Source organism: Struthio camelus, chromosome Z (assembly GCF_040807025.1).
Source record: "Struthio camelus isolate bStrCam1 chromosome Z, bStrCam1.hap1, whole genome shotgun sequence".
NCBI lineage: Eukaryota > Metazoa > Chordata > Aves > Struthioniformes > Struthionidae > Struthio > Struthio camelus.
Window position 1 is genome coordinate 63,638,950 of NC_090982.1, and position 17,263 is coordinate 63,656,212.

Below are 17,263 nucleotides of genomic sequence, written 5' to 3' on the forward strand. Positions count from 1 at the left end.
ACTTTAAATTACATTCAGCATTTGCAGCACAGAGTTCAACAATTACCAAAATTTTGCTTTTGTTCCCACATATAGTATTTCTCTTACCCTACAACTTGCATTAATGAGTGATACAGACTTATATTACAACATTTTAATACTGATTTAAAATTTTGTTATATATAATATTCCTCAAGTTATGCTGCACATGCACAACTATCTCTACTCTGTGCCTTCCTATTAAATTCCTACTGATTAAAAAGCAGAAAATAATTAGCTTACACTGATTATATAAATGCAAATTATTTACCATATAAATGTTAACTATTATATAAATGTAAACTGTTACCTTCCTTCAGAAAGAATCTTGTTATTTTATACTCAAAACTCTTACTTGTTAATATTTAGAAGTCAAAAACTAAACCTTGAAACTGAATTTTACTGAACTGAAACTGAATTGAAATTAAGTGTAAAAGGAGAGCAGATTTGACAAGTTAAGCAAGTACATGCATTATTCCATACAAATTATGAATTTTGGTCTATTATTGTCCTCTGATATTGTAAATAGCTTCTATCAACATTCAATTAAAAGCATTATGGGCCCCAAAGTTCCTCTCTTTTCCTCCTCTTCACCAACCACATTAGACGTTCTAAAAAAACCAAATACAACCTCCCAAAAAATCTGATTTAGTTACATCTTTAAGCTAAAATTCCTACAACACTATTGTTAGACAGATAAAGAGCTTATTCATAAAAATGTTTTCTGTATAAATGCATAAAAGTGATTTCAGTATAAGAAAAATTAAATTGCAAGTTCCATTCAGGCTTATGTTTCAGTAGGGCACTTTCATAGACTTTTAATTCAAATGAAACTGAAATGATTAAATCAATGCAGGCAAACGTCACTGTCTATATAAAATCTAAAGGCTCGCTGCTGGCAAATTCATGACAGGTAGATCTGTATGTAGAAGATAAGCATCAAGTTGTAGCATGTATTTCTTCCAATAATACAGATTAATCAGTGCTCTCACATACGCAAAACTATCTCTGCCTCGTAAATAATTTATCTGCAGCCAACTATAATGAAGTTGGCCATGAATAAAACACCAAATACTACAGAAAAAGCTACTTACACTGAACAAAACTAAGTTCGCAAATAATATATTCATACATTATATTATTTAGAAAGAATAAAAGAATTCTATGAACATTTTTGGGAGATGTTCACAAGTAATGAAGTAATTCATTCAGATTCAATTTATTCCATATTACTGTAGTTTCTCATATTCACTTCATATTTTATAGGGTTTGGGGAGAAATTATGGCCAACTTAAAAAAATTTCCACTCTCCCTTCTAGTTTGAATATCAGGATAACTTAGTTCTAACATTCAGCTATGTAGACACTGTATGGAAAAAACAGTGCTTAAGTTAAAAAATCACAAATCTTCTGGTAAATCAATGATAAATTTTAAGGTCGGATATTTCCCACTCATGAGAATTACAAATACATATTTCATACATTTAAGAAAAAAGAATTGCCAGTTCTTCTGTGGTATAAAACCACTATTACCTCAGAAGTTTTTGGAGGATATTGAACTTAAAATCACTCATTGGCTATGGACTTTGACTTGCACTGAGGATTAGTATTATTTAAAGTGACAAAAAATGTGAGAGTCTGAATTAGGAATATTTTGCTATTTAAAAGTTGTTCAGAGATCTGCACTGTCAAAAGGAGCCCTATCACTAGCGATTAGGGGGCAGGATGCTGATGATGCAAAGCAGTATAAAAAGGACACTGCTTACAGCATAGAAACATCAAAAACACCAAAAGATGTCTGAGTCAGATTTCAGAATCTTATAAACAAAATGTATGCACTCACAAAAAAGTCTCTAAAGTAAAATAAGCAAAATCTGTAACACAGATTAGACCACCTTTTAACAATGACTAAGTACGGAACAGAAAAAAAGAGGGAGTAGGTGCTAACAATTAAGTCTGGGTTCCAAAAACATGAACAAACCAAACCAGTGCCAGCTTGTTAAACTGTTTTCTTATGAAGTGTTCCCTACTATTCCCTGCAGTCACTGTTCTTCAATGAGCTTCTGTGTTTAGTACTGACTGGCAATAGCATACAGCTGACAGCTATTACATGCAGATGCCATGACAGGCATGAAATATTTGCTCCAGGATAAAAATTCACACAACATCCCAGAAAGGCAGTCCTTCACAAGCTTTTAAAGCAAACCATGTATTTCTACAAAGAAAAAGCCAATGGGTGATAAAGCCATGACTATTTTGCCAAAACCAGTCTATTCCTTGCTCTACAAAGGCGTTGAGATACCAAAAAATATAAGCCAATCACTATTCCTGCCTGTCTGCATAGGAGACATTCTCCAAAACCAAAAGAAGAGTCTGACTATTTTGAACAAGTGACTCACCACACAGTTTCAGATATTAACAAGAGTCTTAATTGGAAATGACCAGGGTCACAAGAAAGATCTGAGGACAGATTCTGGCTTAGAAAAGAACAGAGGTCCAATTGAGTTGGTTTAAGACTCATAGGGAAGGGCACAAACCCACATCCTGAACTGTTTGGTTCTATGCTTGAACCTGATTAAGTTTAGTTTGAAGAAGGAGAGCAAGAAAAAAAAAAAAAAACACCCCTCCACCAACTAACAGTTTTCAGGCTATGGCTTTGTGCAAGGCCCAGTAAACTCCAGACGAAAGCGTTAGTTTCAATTCATAGGCAAACCTGTAACTGAAAATAGACCACGGGTGGTTTGTCACTGTAAGATACATGGTTTTACGTCATGAGCAAAATAATTCTCTATATTCAATGAGGGGTCTGGGATAGAAGAAGTGGCACAGCAGTACAAAGACGGTTATTTTAGTTTTATATAACCAAGACAAGAGCCTCACAAAGCCTTATTAGGTCTCAGTTAAACGGACACCAGATGAGGTATCTGTGTGCACAGGTGGTCTTAGAAGTACCAAAATAGGCAACTTGTTTCTAGTCCACTCAAGACAGAAGCCTCCAAACAGACCAGATACAAATAAAAAGTGTGTATTATTATACACATCCTTCCTATTACAGATGGCTAGAAAGTGCAAGTTCCTTTGCATAGAAATGTTTTTCTTTTTATTTGAAGAAAGCACAATGCACTCAGTGGAATTTATAGATAAAGAAACCAGAACTTCTCTCGTAATTTGTTTCTCCAGGTCACTGTCCTTCTTTGGACAAGTGCAAAGGTGTCAGTCAAGGTGAATGGTGACTTTACATATCGCCTGATATTCTGGGAAATTAAAGCAAAGCCTCTTGGAAAAAAGGAAGAGAACAGGCAGTATTAAGGCAAAAGCAAGTATACAGAGTTTAAATTTAGCAGCAGAATAGCTTAGGGGAAAAGGAACTCCTGCAATTAAGTAGTTGCAAATTGGGCTATGCATTGTTTTCTTTCTACTACACGCTCTGCAATAAAAAATCCCCACAGAATACATGCCATCAAACAGAACAGCATATCCAAAAATACTCCCATGTGGAACTACCACTTCTTGGTCACTGAGCAAGTCTTCTGCTGGGGGAAAAATCTACCAAACAGTACCAACACTTTGCTAAAAGTCATTACAGCTTAGAGAAGCAGCCTAACTTCAGTGGGCTTTAGGTAAGATTCTTGTTCAGAAGTTATCCTTCTGAATAAGGATAACTCTGGAAAATATGTGAGTTATAAATACACTTTCTGTTTAAGTGAAATTTCTGTTATCTCTTTCATTTGCTTTCTATTAATTCTTAGTTTCACTTCAAGTTTTGGCATGAACACAATGCAGGACATTCAGAATTGAAACTCACACATGCCACTAATATTTGCAAGCTTACATCAAAGCTGAATGGCAAATGTCTTATGCAAGGTTTTGTTGCACTACATGTAGAGATAGTTTAATAAAGCTACAACCTGTAGGAACATACTGAATGCAGAAAAAGGCACATCTATTTTTTTCCTCTAGAACTATGTGGCAAAGAGGGCAATGGACTGTATCTGGTACTTTAGTTAACTGAAAAATAATAAGAGACTTTTTAAAGCAGTGCCAAGAGAAACAAAACACATTTTATACATGCTTTAACATGTATATTTTCCAGTTTTGATGTGCAGTAACTTCCTACCCACTCTTAATTTGATGCAAAAGAACTGTGTAAAAGCCAGAGAAGAACTGACACTTGTAGGTAACTGGGCTAGTGTTACTGAGGCTTGCTCATACGCTACCTCCTAATGCCTTTCCTGTCAAAAACTTCCTGAAAAGCCATGTTTCTGTGAAATCTTGACTCGTAAGAGACTGTTTTATCTCCTTCCTCTTTTCCTCTCCCTCTCTGCAAAGGATCACTATGCAAGGAGGAAAGAGAAGCTGTAAAATGATCAAGAAAGGCAACATTGGCATTATGTGCCTTGCAGTCACTTTTGGGGAGCTGATCAAAATGACAGTAAGTGCTCCTGCAAACGTCTCTAGGGTCCCCACTACCAAGCACCCCTCTCCCCCGCAGTCATCACCATCTTTGAATTAGCCCCAGTGCCATGAAATACCGAGGAAGTGCAGCAGTCTGCCATGAAGCCATTGCTTTTCGTCTGCTCCCAACTTCAAAATTCCTGATTCAACTCGCTTCTCTCTGGGGAACTAATGAGAAGCATTAAGTATGTGAAGACTATTATGCTGATGTGTCAGCACTTGCACTAACTGTATCTTCTGGAATAATACACTAACTTATCAACACAGCTAAAAGCCAAGAGATGAAAGGTAAGGCCTGAATACGAAATTATTCCTAAGTGTGCAGTAATTAAATTGCAGCTCTCAACATGCATTATAGAATCACTCAAGGTAACATTTCTGTAACTGCCTACAGTATAAAATGTTAGGCTCCAATATAAGGAATAAAGAGTAATCTGTACAGGAAAATGAACAATATTAATAGCTCATATAGATTAAGACGAAAGCTTTAACCCTGCGCAACTGCTAGAGGAAAGCATCCTGTCTCTGAGTAATTCACACTTATGTCCAAACCAAATAAGTCACTCCATTTGACAATGTCAGATTTAACTTATGAGTAAAGAGAAATATAGTAATTGCTTTGCCTATAGTATTGAGTAACTACAGAGGCCTAGCTGAAATAACTTCACTGAATATGAAGACAAGTATATACTGAAATACTTACTTCCATTATCAGCATGCTTATTTATGGAATTTATCAGAAGCTTAGAGAAGGTCAAGGAAACTAATCAAAATAACACTTCCCCATTTTTCTCCCGTTGCAATACAGCAAGCAATTCCCTCTTAATAGTGAAAACCAATATAGCACCCTGGGCACCCTGCCTACCAGGAAAAAAAACCCATGAGATTAGTTCATTGTATATATTCTTGTGGTTGTTCCCCTGACTTCTCTTGGAAGGACACCAGATGTAGTTCTCTGGTGGCAACAAACCTATTTGTACAGCATGTTGCAAACTGCTTGAAATCCTTGTTTCATCAAAGATTAGGAGCACATTGCAATGCAAAGCATCCAAGAGATGCACTGAATCAATGAATGAAGATGCACTCCCTAGAAAAAAAGACACTGCTGCACACTAATCCTACTGAACTCAGGAATCCCTGCTGAAATTTTAAAGCTGCTTCTTCCTTCAAGAGGAGGAAATACCCTTGCCTTTACCATTGCTTAAAATAAAACAAATAGCTATATACAGAGCCAGAAACACCGGCCTCATGCAATTTCTTTTTCCAAAGCAAATTCAGAGTATTCACTTTCAAGTAAATTAATTTTAGGCATGACTAATATAATGTGACTATATTATTTTATCTTCCTGTTGGGCCTATACTAGCCCAGTGCATACGTTTTGAGATTTGTTTTAACTCTCTTCCCAATATGTCTAAATGTGATAAAACTCCAGAATCTGCATATTGATCTGTCCTCTTGCATCAACACATTTCATAACTGAATACTAGATAGTACAAAAAATTTTTTAAAAAGTGGTTGGTATTTTACCTCTGATTTTTGTTGGAAGGATCCTTATATAGCAGCCCTTTACTACGTATCCCCTTTAGCTTCATAGATACAATAAAAGAAACACACAAATGGTCTTTATTATAGATTTACTTATATAACTACTCCATCCTGACTCAAAATATTTTAGGGGGAAAGCTCAAAGAAAGGAATGGGGAAAAAAAGGCCTAATTTTATTTCACAGTAAACCTCTTTGACACTTTCATAACATACACTAACATATTCTTAGATTTAACACTTCTAGTTGACTATAGGGAGGCTTCAGGGTAACTGGGAAGTACCCTGATCATTTCTACTATGACATAACTGGATAAGATACAAAGCAAATTCTTAAAACACTAAGTAGCACAGACTATGAGGTCCTAGGCTTCAATCAGGCAATAAGACTCACTTGCGAGGGCGTACTTGTTAGCTCCATCTTTTCTTGGGATTTTTCCTTTGCAAGTCGTGCAGCTTCTTTGAATTCCTGAAATTTGTCCGCAAACTGAAGGTACATATGTTTAAAAAAAAAAAAAAAGAGAGAGAGAGAGAGAGAGAGAGAGAGAGAGAAGGCGTGAAGTAGTTACATTACATGCAGAACAGAATGTTATGCTTAACATTTTACAAAGTCAAATTTTGTCAGTAGAATTTTAATTTTTCTCCTTATTAGATACTCATTTAAGTGAGTTACAGTGACAAATACCTTTCGGATCTTATACACTGTTTATAAGACAGAAAAAAATATGATACAACAAAAAAGTAGGAATATTGAGCCAATTTCATATCTTGATGTAATCCCATTGACATCAGCCAAGATAAAGAAGAATGAATTTGCTGAACTATACACTCACATATACTGAAAACTAAATTCAAGAATTACACATTGAACTGTCATATGAAGCTTGATTTCTCTGCTGCATGTACCTTCTTCCTGAAAATAACTAAAGGTCCAATTTGGAAATGCATATGCCTTTAAACTTGAGAGATATAAACTAATTTATTAAGACAGCCTAGATTCTCTTGCTAGAGAAGAATCTGGCATAATGGTTCTCAAGTTTGTAGTACGCTAATCGCTACAGTACACAAGCATTTGATTTTGCTTGCTATTGCTTTTATATAGAATATAATTTTATTATGATCAGCTTAAGATATAACTGATTTTGCAAAAACACTGAAAGCTTCACCGACAGCTTCTAAATTTCTCCAGCAGTAGAAAACAAAGGAATTGTTTTGCACTGCAAGCATTTAGAAGAGATGGAAGGCTACTTCTATGCGTCACAATCTCCTCAACTGTTTTCAATTGAAATTTCACTTGCTATCCAATTCCTAAAAAGCCTTATTGTCCAGTAGACTATTAATATTTGAGGAAACATCATTCTTCTCCACTGGAACCCTATGTTTCATCAGTCAGGTTATTTAAAGGCATATGTTTCCTGGATATTCAGGAAGAGAGACATATGATATCCTGGAACTCAAATGCAGCACCAAAAAAGGTCTCAGAACAGAATGGTAAAATTAGGAATCAGATCATGATAAACTAGATGATATTCATTTAAGACCTGTACATAGACCTCAAATTATGATGGGTAAGCTATTATTTAAATCAGCATTAGGACCAGAAGATTGGTAAATGGGAAAAAACGATGTTAATGTTTAGAATAAATGGCTCAAGAAATACAGTTAGTAAATATGATCTTCTGTATGGTAGTGGTATAAACTGTTAGAAGAAATACAATGAATAAAGAGATAAATGGATAACATTCTGGCAAAGAGCCAAAAAAGCTAACGCAGAAGAAATTCTCACAAATTTACTGGAATTCCTTGAAGCAGTGAGGTGATAGATAATAGCAATCTCTTTTGACAAAATTCCTAAATAACAAAGAATAGATCTCATGGAACAAGAAGGGTTCTCTGAAGGATTAATAACTTAAGGAAAAGATGAAAAGTTGTAAAAGGAGACTGAGAAGATCTCACAAGTACCCGTGATGCCACTTTCACCATTTATCATATTCTTAAGTTATTTGGAATAAATCAGCTCAACTATTTCAAAGAGAAAAGACAGCACACCTGAGAAAGAACATTTCTTTCCATATAGCAGGATTCTATCAAAAGCACAGCCCTGTATTGTGGTTGAGAGATTATCTCTCAGCAGTTTTCTGCAATTATAGTACATGCTATTCCACTTACTACAGCAGCAAGAGAAATTTTGCTAGCAAACCCTGTGTCAGTGAGGGAAAGGAATGTTCTTCAACATAGCAATCCTCTTTTAGGTATCACTGGCTTCTGCCTGACTTCTGATGCACAGTTTTGTGAACTCATAGTCTGATATATTGAGAAAAGGTCTGATGAAGAGGAATCAATGTTTAATTTTCTTTTATCCTATTTGCATCTAAAGAGTTAATTAGAATGCATTTATTTTTCTATCAAAGATATTCTCAGTCAGCTAATTCTTAGTCACTATTATCATAGACCAAGAAGTTATCACTGTTGTAACCTACCCCAGTGATCAGTATCAGTTTAGAAGGACAAGGGCACATGAACCAAAAAAGAATAGTCCAAGAGTCCAACCTTTAAGTAGATCATTTCTAAAGCTTGCAGTAGAGTGACACAGCTAAGCTGACAATGATGTGAAAATATATAGTTTGCTAAAAGACATGACTTTTATTCTCTCTGTCCTGATTATTTGTTTCATTAACCTGCTGAGATTAGTCATAGACTAAAATAAGTTTTTGGGTTGTGGGCTGTCTTTTGGTCACTGGAACTTGAAATATTTGACTGGGGCCCAGAGATGCTACTGCAAAGCAAATTATATTTAATAGGGCTTTCACTTAGGGATTTTATTAAAACAAATACAGAAAAGAAATTCCAAAAACAATTTTGCAGGCAACTTCTAGGAACAATCTGTTTCTGAATATATCCATTAATGCAGCCTATTTGTCAGCACTATTACTAATATTCTATAGTACCTTGAGCCCTGAATTAGATTTCATGTTTTACAGTTCCACGTGCATCGAAGTGAGTGCTTTGGTGTACTTGACTACAATGCTAGGGCACTGAAGTGAGAATCAGTAATTTTCTGTCTTGTCTATCTGCTCAGATAGATGTGATTTGTCTAAAGCTGCACAGCAGATTCAGGGTTTATAAATTCAGGTTTTGTGATACCAAGACCACTATATCTACCAAGCTGAAGTAACAAAAGTTTCTTTTCCCTCCATCAAATAAGCATTTGCTAATTTTACAACAATAACACAAGAAGTTTCACCTTTATGAATTTTAGTAGCAACAATTAACAATTTTAACTCACATGAATATTTAATTATTTTCATATAACATATAATTAAACTGGAAACAGCTTGCTGAAAAGGTCCTGAAGACTCATTACCATAAGCTTCTGAAAGGTTTGTGACCTGATATTTTTTCAAAAAGATTTTTGCATTCTTCCAAAATCACAGCAATCTGAGTAACTTCTATTCAAACATCTACTTTTAACAAAGTATCTGCTTTAGCTTTTCAGATTATTGTTATAACTGCAATATAAAATTTGAAGCCAAGGGCATATCAAAAACTCTCATACATCAGTGACTGAGAAGGCAGTATCACTTAGGGAGAGGAATGAAAAAGCGAAGGAAAGGACAAAGGAAAAAAACAAAAGATTTTCTCTGACAAGGATAATCCATTGTTGAAAGGTAAGCAAACAAGGCGTATGCATGGCTAGAGCATTATACTTTGCTTCCAAAGCACTCCATGATTAAGGAAAATGAACTAGATATATATGAAAGAGGCAAACTAAATTAGCACTTATGCCTTATGGCTTTAACATATTAACAAAAGTTACCACTATTGTGGTGAGCAAGTGCCTCTAGGATACATCTAGGCCAATTTACACCAATTTAAATGAATGACAAAGTTTCTATGCTTGCTGATGCAGCGACATGCATAAATGCACAAGCACATGTGCAATATTAACATTATTCAGAATTTCCTGGGGTTTGTGTTGTTCTGTAGAAATGAAAGCTATCAGATTATGAAAGGAAGAATTCCTATAAACGTATCATATTGTGCAACTAAAGTAGATGTACTGATTCTCTTCCTGCTGGTTTTCTAAAGGGCTCATGCTTATCCTCAGACAATGACTACTACTTTCTCAAATGGGTGGGTTTGGGTTTTTTTGTTTGTTTGTTTTTAAATCAGTGAGGCAATCATTATTGCTTACTCAAACATGTACTATACATTCCTTTTTATTGTGCTTGGTTTTCCAGACCTTTTGTACACTCCGAAAGACAAAAGTTCTCTGTCTAAGATAGGGGCATACTCCTAGACTGAAACAGAAATTTTTTATCTGAGAAAAAGACATCAGCTTCTACAGGTTCCTGGACTCATCTATCAGAGGAGTATCAATAGTAAATGGTATTGTAGATGGGGTGCTCACAGGAACTATGCTATCCCTTTGAGAAGAAAAGGTTTATTGATTTCCTTTGATTAGGGTGGACTTTCCTCCTGCACAACTAGACTAGAAAAAAAACCACATAGGGCATAATGTTTCTTTATTAAACATTTCAAATTTTATATTAAAACAAGAAAATTTAGTTTTCTTTTACGTTAAGTATTTTTCCTACTAGCTTTACCTTAAACCCACCAATGTAATAATATGCACCGCATAGCAGAAAAGTGAAAGTGAATGTGGATTAAAAAAAAAAAAGCACTGAAGTTCATCTAGACATTTTTCCTAGAAGATCTAAATACAAAAGAAACCCTAAATTCTTCACTCCTTTAAATTCCATCATTAAAAACTATTATGGAAGAACAACTTTACAAAAGAGAAACTTAATAAATTAATAATCAGAGAAGGCATAAACATCATGCACTGCAATAGCTTAAACCTCCCTCAATGACTCAAGGAAAAAAAAAAAAAAAAAAAAAAGCAAGCACATCCAACACACACAACCACGTAGGTACCTGAGTGCTAAAACCTTACGGCCACCATTACTTGCCCTGTCTTTTTACCTTGTAAGACTGGATACAGAACATTTGTGAATAACACAACAGTAGTGAACACTGAGCCAAGATACAACCAGCAGTAATCAAACATGCTTAGGCCACTTGATGGCCCCAAAAGTTTTCATTAGTCATACTTACTTTTGAAAGATGATGTTCAGATGAAAATCCCAAGCCATAGACTGTATTCGCCCTGCTGTCTGCCCACTGGCCAAATTTCTGGGATGTTTTAGTAAATGTCATGTTGGGGGTGATAGTGCTATTTATTATTGCCTGAAAAAAAGTAACAGTTGTAAAGAAATGTGTGTGTGTTTTTTTTTTTTTTTTAAAGACTACTCATAACTGAAAATTACAGACAAGTACTTCTGCACAGTGAATGAGCCACAAACTGGCACCTAGGGAACAGCTGTCTTCTAATCCAGTCACAGCTAAAATTATGAGAGCGTATACTGGCACACGTTCTGGAACAGCAGCAAAAGCTGGGTGGACCACCTGTTTGCAATTGCAAGCAGTAATTTAATAGTTAGCAAGTCTAAAAAAGTCTATCAAAGCATCCACATAGGCTAATAAGATGAGAAAAACTAGCAAAATCTTTTTTGCCTCACAAGTGTCTGTCTTTGTCCCCTAAGACAATGCCTCTCAAGCTACACTGTAAATTTGTTGCATTCCCCACTGTTGTATATGGCATGCTCATTGAAAAAACAGCAGTCTTGCAGTAAAACAAGAAGCATAACTACTTTTTAAGTTTCTGTATTGCAAGAATCTCTTTTTCCTTTATATATGCACATTCATGATTACAAAACAGGGTCATACATCAACTACTGAAGAACAACTATACTTGGAACACATTTTTCTCCTGTAGCTTGCGATATGTATAGAACGCTAGTACATCTTGTCATATACTTCTGCTAATGAAAACAAAAAATATGACTATTGCACGATATCCTGGTTCTGTTGAACCCAGCTAAAGACTTACCACGGATTTTCATGGAGTTTTACCAGGATTTCCAGCACATTAAAGTTTATCTAACATATCCTAAATCTGTGATGTGAAACTGTCCAGTTAAAGTATGTCAGGATGAAGTCTTATAATGATACCAATGGGTTCCAGTTAACTAAAAACCTGTTGATTACATCTTTCTTATGTGCCATTTACAGTACTTCAAACATTATTGTCAATATCCTTCTAGTAGGTCAAAGTCCACTGCAACTATCTCAGACTACAGAGTTAGGAACCTTTTGAATATCAGTGTGCACGTGCCTTGTCCTGATTCCATGAAACCACAGACCCCCCCTTACCCCATCACAGTTCAAAGTCAGTGATTACTGAGGAATCCTACGACAGCAACAGAAATGCACACGGTCCAAATCAACTTCTCTGTTGCAGATAAAGAAATTTTTCTTTTTGAGGGGAGAAACTGGACTGATGTGTAGAGAATAACAGCCTTTTCTCAGGATGGTAGCAGTGAGAAACTTCAGCTTCATAGAGACCAAGTACTGCTCTCCCAAGCTCGAGATCTTCTAGAAGCCAAGTCCAGCCTACAATACTTGGGTGAAATAGCCTTCTGGATGGACATGAAAATGGGCAACTATGGAGTTTAATCAGCACCCTTTGCTTCTGCTGATATTTGTGTAGCCCTGGAGCATGGCTACCATCAACATCAATTTTTTGTCTGAATGCTACTGGGCAAGCCTGAAAAATTTACAGCTAAGGAGCCAATTAAGCTCACAAATAGCTTCCAATGTGTATACGCTGATTCTCAGTTGAGGTGGGAGAGAGGAGTATTGCAGGAAAGCTCAGAAGAACACAGAGTATTGCAACATGTAGAGAGGCAAATAGGCAATGCAGCACAGGGGAATTTAACAAAACTGGTGTCTTCTACAGTGGCTTTGCCAGCTCCGTTATGCTCTCATTCAATTGGAAAAGCAAATCTGGACTGAACTCAGGATATCAAACAGGTGATTCTCTTTGATCACTTTTGCCTCAAAATGCAAGTTTGAGCTACTATTGTGAGCAATTCCTGCAGAATTTTGGAATGCCTGAAAACTTACGTTTGAATAAACACATCTCAACAGGTAAAGGGTATGATTTGCTGCATTAATAGAGACTGGAGAACCATCTCCAGCATTAAGTGTCCACAAAGCTTCGCATTACTTAGTACAGATTATCTCTGGAATTTGTACTATGGCATCCTACTAACCTAATAGGAAAGGGCTGTCAAGGCTGCATACAACAGAAGAGAACACATGAGACAGTGGAGATGAACAATTCTCTTGGAAAGGTAGTGTGCTGCAGCTCCATTTTTCTTATATGCTTCTTGTCCTCTAATGCACTATCAGTGCTAGAAGCCCTCCTTTTGAAATAATCTGATGGAAGCCCAAAACAGAACAGTGCAAGTTCACCTAATGCTTTTTAAATAGAAGTGATCACTACTGTCTATCTATCTCTCACCGTGGAAGCTGCCAAAATTAACATGTTTGGAATGAACTATCCCGGGCATAGCATAGAAAACTGTCTTCCTCACAGCTCTACAATGTTGCTTGCTCGCTTAGGCACTAGTTCCAGCCATTGCTTGATTAATCTAACTAATGCCACAGATTTGGGACTTCAGGTATTTGTCACAGATGTAACCTTCCTCAGAAGACGACTTTGAGGACAAGGACTTATAACTGTGCAACAGGCAGGTTTAAAGCCTGGAGGTTTACAGTCTACTGCAGTGACGGTGGCTTATCTGCTTGCAGATAAACCCAGAAGAAAACCTTGGAGAAACCAACCAGTTTTCAGCTGGTCACTGTACCAGTGACCATGTGGCTGGCTGCAGAAGAGAACCCAGGAAGTGGCTGCCTAGGCCAGAAAGAGCTATCCGTTTTGACAGCAGTCTGCATTTAGGTTGGGTTACAGCAACTGCTAGATTGCCTCCTTGCTTTTGGTAGGACAAAAACATTTTAAAAAAGTAATTGCACTGAGAAAGGGCTGCTGCTGTCACCCTGCCCTTTATTTTCCTGCAGAGAAAAATAAGGAGGCTCCACTCCCATGGAAAGTATTACTCCAGAGATAGAAGCTTCTCACTGTGAAGATTACATTCATATTCCATTGATACAAAAAAGAATTCTTCCTTACAAAATGAGCATATTTAATGAAATCAAGACCTTCAGCTCTCTCTAAATTAAAAGCATTAGTATGCTAGATCTCTTATGCATTGAATTATTTATGCAATACAGTGCAATGCTAAGAGGTATGCTCTATACTAGTGTCAGCTACTAGTTTTTGAAATACTAGTTGAAAATAACTAGTTGAAAATACTAGTTTTTGAAACTCGTATCTTCAGCTTAAATTTTTTAAATTAGAATTTATAATTCGATCTGTATTGTCTACTCATACAGATACTGTTTTAACTGCTCTCCTCTACGCAAGGAGATTTCACTGTTGAGTCACCAGTATAAGAAGTGTCAGATATTTCATCAACTTTTAAGAATCTTGTTAGTACAAATGTGCAAGGATATCTTAAAAACAGAACAGAGTCAATCTGACAGGCAGACATTTAGCTTTTGAAGAAAACTGATTTTATCATCTCTAAATTTGGTTGGAATAATAAAATAGCTTTCATGTTTTCCTTTCAAATGAGTTTAGCTATGAGAAAATAGGGCACATATTTAAGCTGCTCTTTTGACTGACTGCACAACCAGTAGCTGAAAGATATGCAGTAGTAGTTGAATATGATTTTATCTTGTACTAAAGATGATGAAAATATTAAAACACACACTATCTTTGAACTACTTCAAAGGAAAAAAATCATGAAAGACCTAGGTTTAAAGGTCTTTAATGTGTGACTAGTTTATTTTACACAGTTGTTAAAATGTAAAGATTTTCTATTGCAGTAACACTCATTGGTGACTTTTGGCTTACAAATCATGCATGCAGCTCAGAGAGCCTACAGACTGGAAAACCACTCTTTTCTACAATCTTTTTTTGTTTTAGATGAGCACAAATTCTTGTATTTTTTCCAGTATTGCATTTGTGATAATGTTATCAGAGAGTTAACTAATAGTCCAGGAGCATCTTCTTTCTTTCCTCAGAGGCTGCCAGAGATTGAATGGAGAAAAGAGAGGGACTATGGGAATAATCTTAATGTCTGTCTACAATGCTAGTGGAGAAATAAGGGGGGCTCTTCCATTACACAGGAGAAAGACACACTAAGATACTTTTTTCCAAGAAGATATGAAATGACTATATAATTAATGAGAACCGAAAACCTTAGCAATAACCGCTCAATGTTCTCATGTTGTGTTACATAAGAGATTTTATTTTTCAGCCCTCCTAGAATGGGGAGAGAAAATTCCTAGAATGGTATGAGAAAAAGGTTGCATAAAAGATGTTTACTCAAGAGGTTATAGAAACCAGCCTCAAGTAACATGAAATTATTCTTTTACATCAGGATTTCCCTGACATGGGCCACAGGGATCAAGATACCCTATATGATTATAAAATATGGCCCATACACTGAACATCTTATGATCCTAGAACGTGTTCTGTAGTTAAGTTAGAGGAGAAAGATGCACTTCTTAGATGGATGCACTTCTTGCATGAGGAATTTTAAGAGGAGACCGTAGCGTCAGAGAACAACATCACACAGAGGCAGGATCACAGTGAATAGGTTTAAAAAGCCCATATCCTATGTAGGAAAAAATAATACTACTCCTCTTTGGAATTATTCCTCAAAGATCCATGCAAGGACAGTTAAATTTATCTGCATTGCCAGCATTCACAAGAATAACTACTAGTCCAATGGCCCTGACCAGCTATGCTCTCTTTTACATAAACATCAATAGGTAATTAAGATTGATGGAATTTATACAGTTTTGAGAAGGACAAGGCTTTATGTTTGGCTGCTGCCTCAATCAGTTAATATTTTATATTTATACTGTATTATACAATAATATAATATATTTAAATCTATAATAATATAGTATATTTAATTCTTGAGGCTATAGAAAGAATAAGGAGAACTTGTTTTTATAGGAGCAAATCAACCTCAGTCAGGTGGAAGAATATAAACCTTTTACTTTGCTGCATACATGATGCAGTATGACCTGCCTCACCTGAATCTGGCTCATGAATAAGGAAAAACATACAAACAAAAAAAAGCCCTCTCACAAAACACACCAAAGACTTCCACAAGCAAATTCAGGTCGCAATCTGCAATGTATGGTAGCATCCTTCAGAGAAGAGCGAAGATCACGTCTTAAAAGTTTCTTTTTTTTTTTTTTTTTTTTCCAAGAAGAAAGATTTATTGATGCTCAGAGACAATCATTACAGAAGTTAAAAAAAAGAAATCACATGTAGCTTGTGTTCAAACCAGGACCAAAACTATGTAGCTTCAAGATATTTTCTGAATGTAACCAAACTAAAACTTTTCCAGTTACCAAGTCAGAAAAACAAATTTGTTTAGAAATTGACATGGAGAACAGCTCTCATAGAAGATCTTTGTACTTTGATTCATAACACTCAGCTTCCTGCAGAGGAAGGATTATGTAAGGCCTCCTTATTCTCTTCCAGGGCTGCACAAAGTAAGCTAGGAAAGTTCTCTTAATGCTCTATCATGCACCCTGAAGAAAGAGGAAGCACCTAAACAGGAGGCAAAGTAGGGGATAAAAATGTGATTATAATCTCAAGTATTTCTCTCTCAAACATGCATTACTACAGTCTATATAATAGACATACGCTTGAGTTGCCATCACTGACTGTACTGCTCAGCACCTGAGCAGTAGTAAACGAGCAGCCAAGTGCACTTCATTCTCTCCAAGGTAGAAACCCAGAGGGTGCAGTAAACCCCACCATCATTGAGGATTTCAATAAAACATAGTTGGATCATACATCTATTGCCACTGAGGCAGGCACATGAGAATTGCAAAACAATAAATATGGCTTGACACATTTTTTGGCAGGTGGCAACATGTAAATTTGAGACATTTTCAAGACAAAATTTGTTAAAAAAAAGTCTTTCTTCAGTTCCATTTCAAAACTCAAAACTGGGGAATTAAATTGCATAGCCTTTTCTCCTTTGAAAATTTAACACCACTGTCTCACCAATGGACACTACAAGGCATTGCAGGCTCAGATGCCAGTAGTGTTATTGACTGCCAACTGTATACCACAGAGATGATTTGGATGCGTTCTGAACTTAAGAATGCTTTATATTTATATTTAGCCCTTCATACACACAACATTTGATATGCACAGAGTTGTTAAAGATGGTGCAAAAAAAATTCT

The 17,263-nt window shown here is 36.0% G+C and overlaps 1 protein-coding gene across 4 annotated transcripts in view; it reads right to left on the reverse strand.

Annotated features, from left to right (window-relative positions):
- The window catches only part of LOC104152994 (homer scaffold protein 1), a 120,660-nt gene that overhangs the window by 49,205 nt on the left and 54,192 nt on the right, over positions 1-17,263 (reverse strand). For all 4 annotated transcript variants that reach the window (XM_068927905.1, XM_068927906.1, XM_068927904.1 and 1 more), the window contains 2 exons: positions 11,134-11,265; positions 6,410-6,502 (listed from right to left, as the gene is read on the reverse strand). In XM_068927905.1, the coding sequence (XP_068784006.1) occupies positions 6,410-6,502; positions 11,134-11,235 (195 nt within the window). In that variant the 5' untranslated portion in view covers positions 11,236-11,265. The remainder of the gene's footprint in view (positions 1-6,409; positions 6,503-11,133; positions 11,266-17,263) is intronic.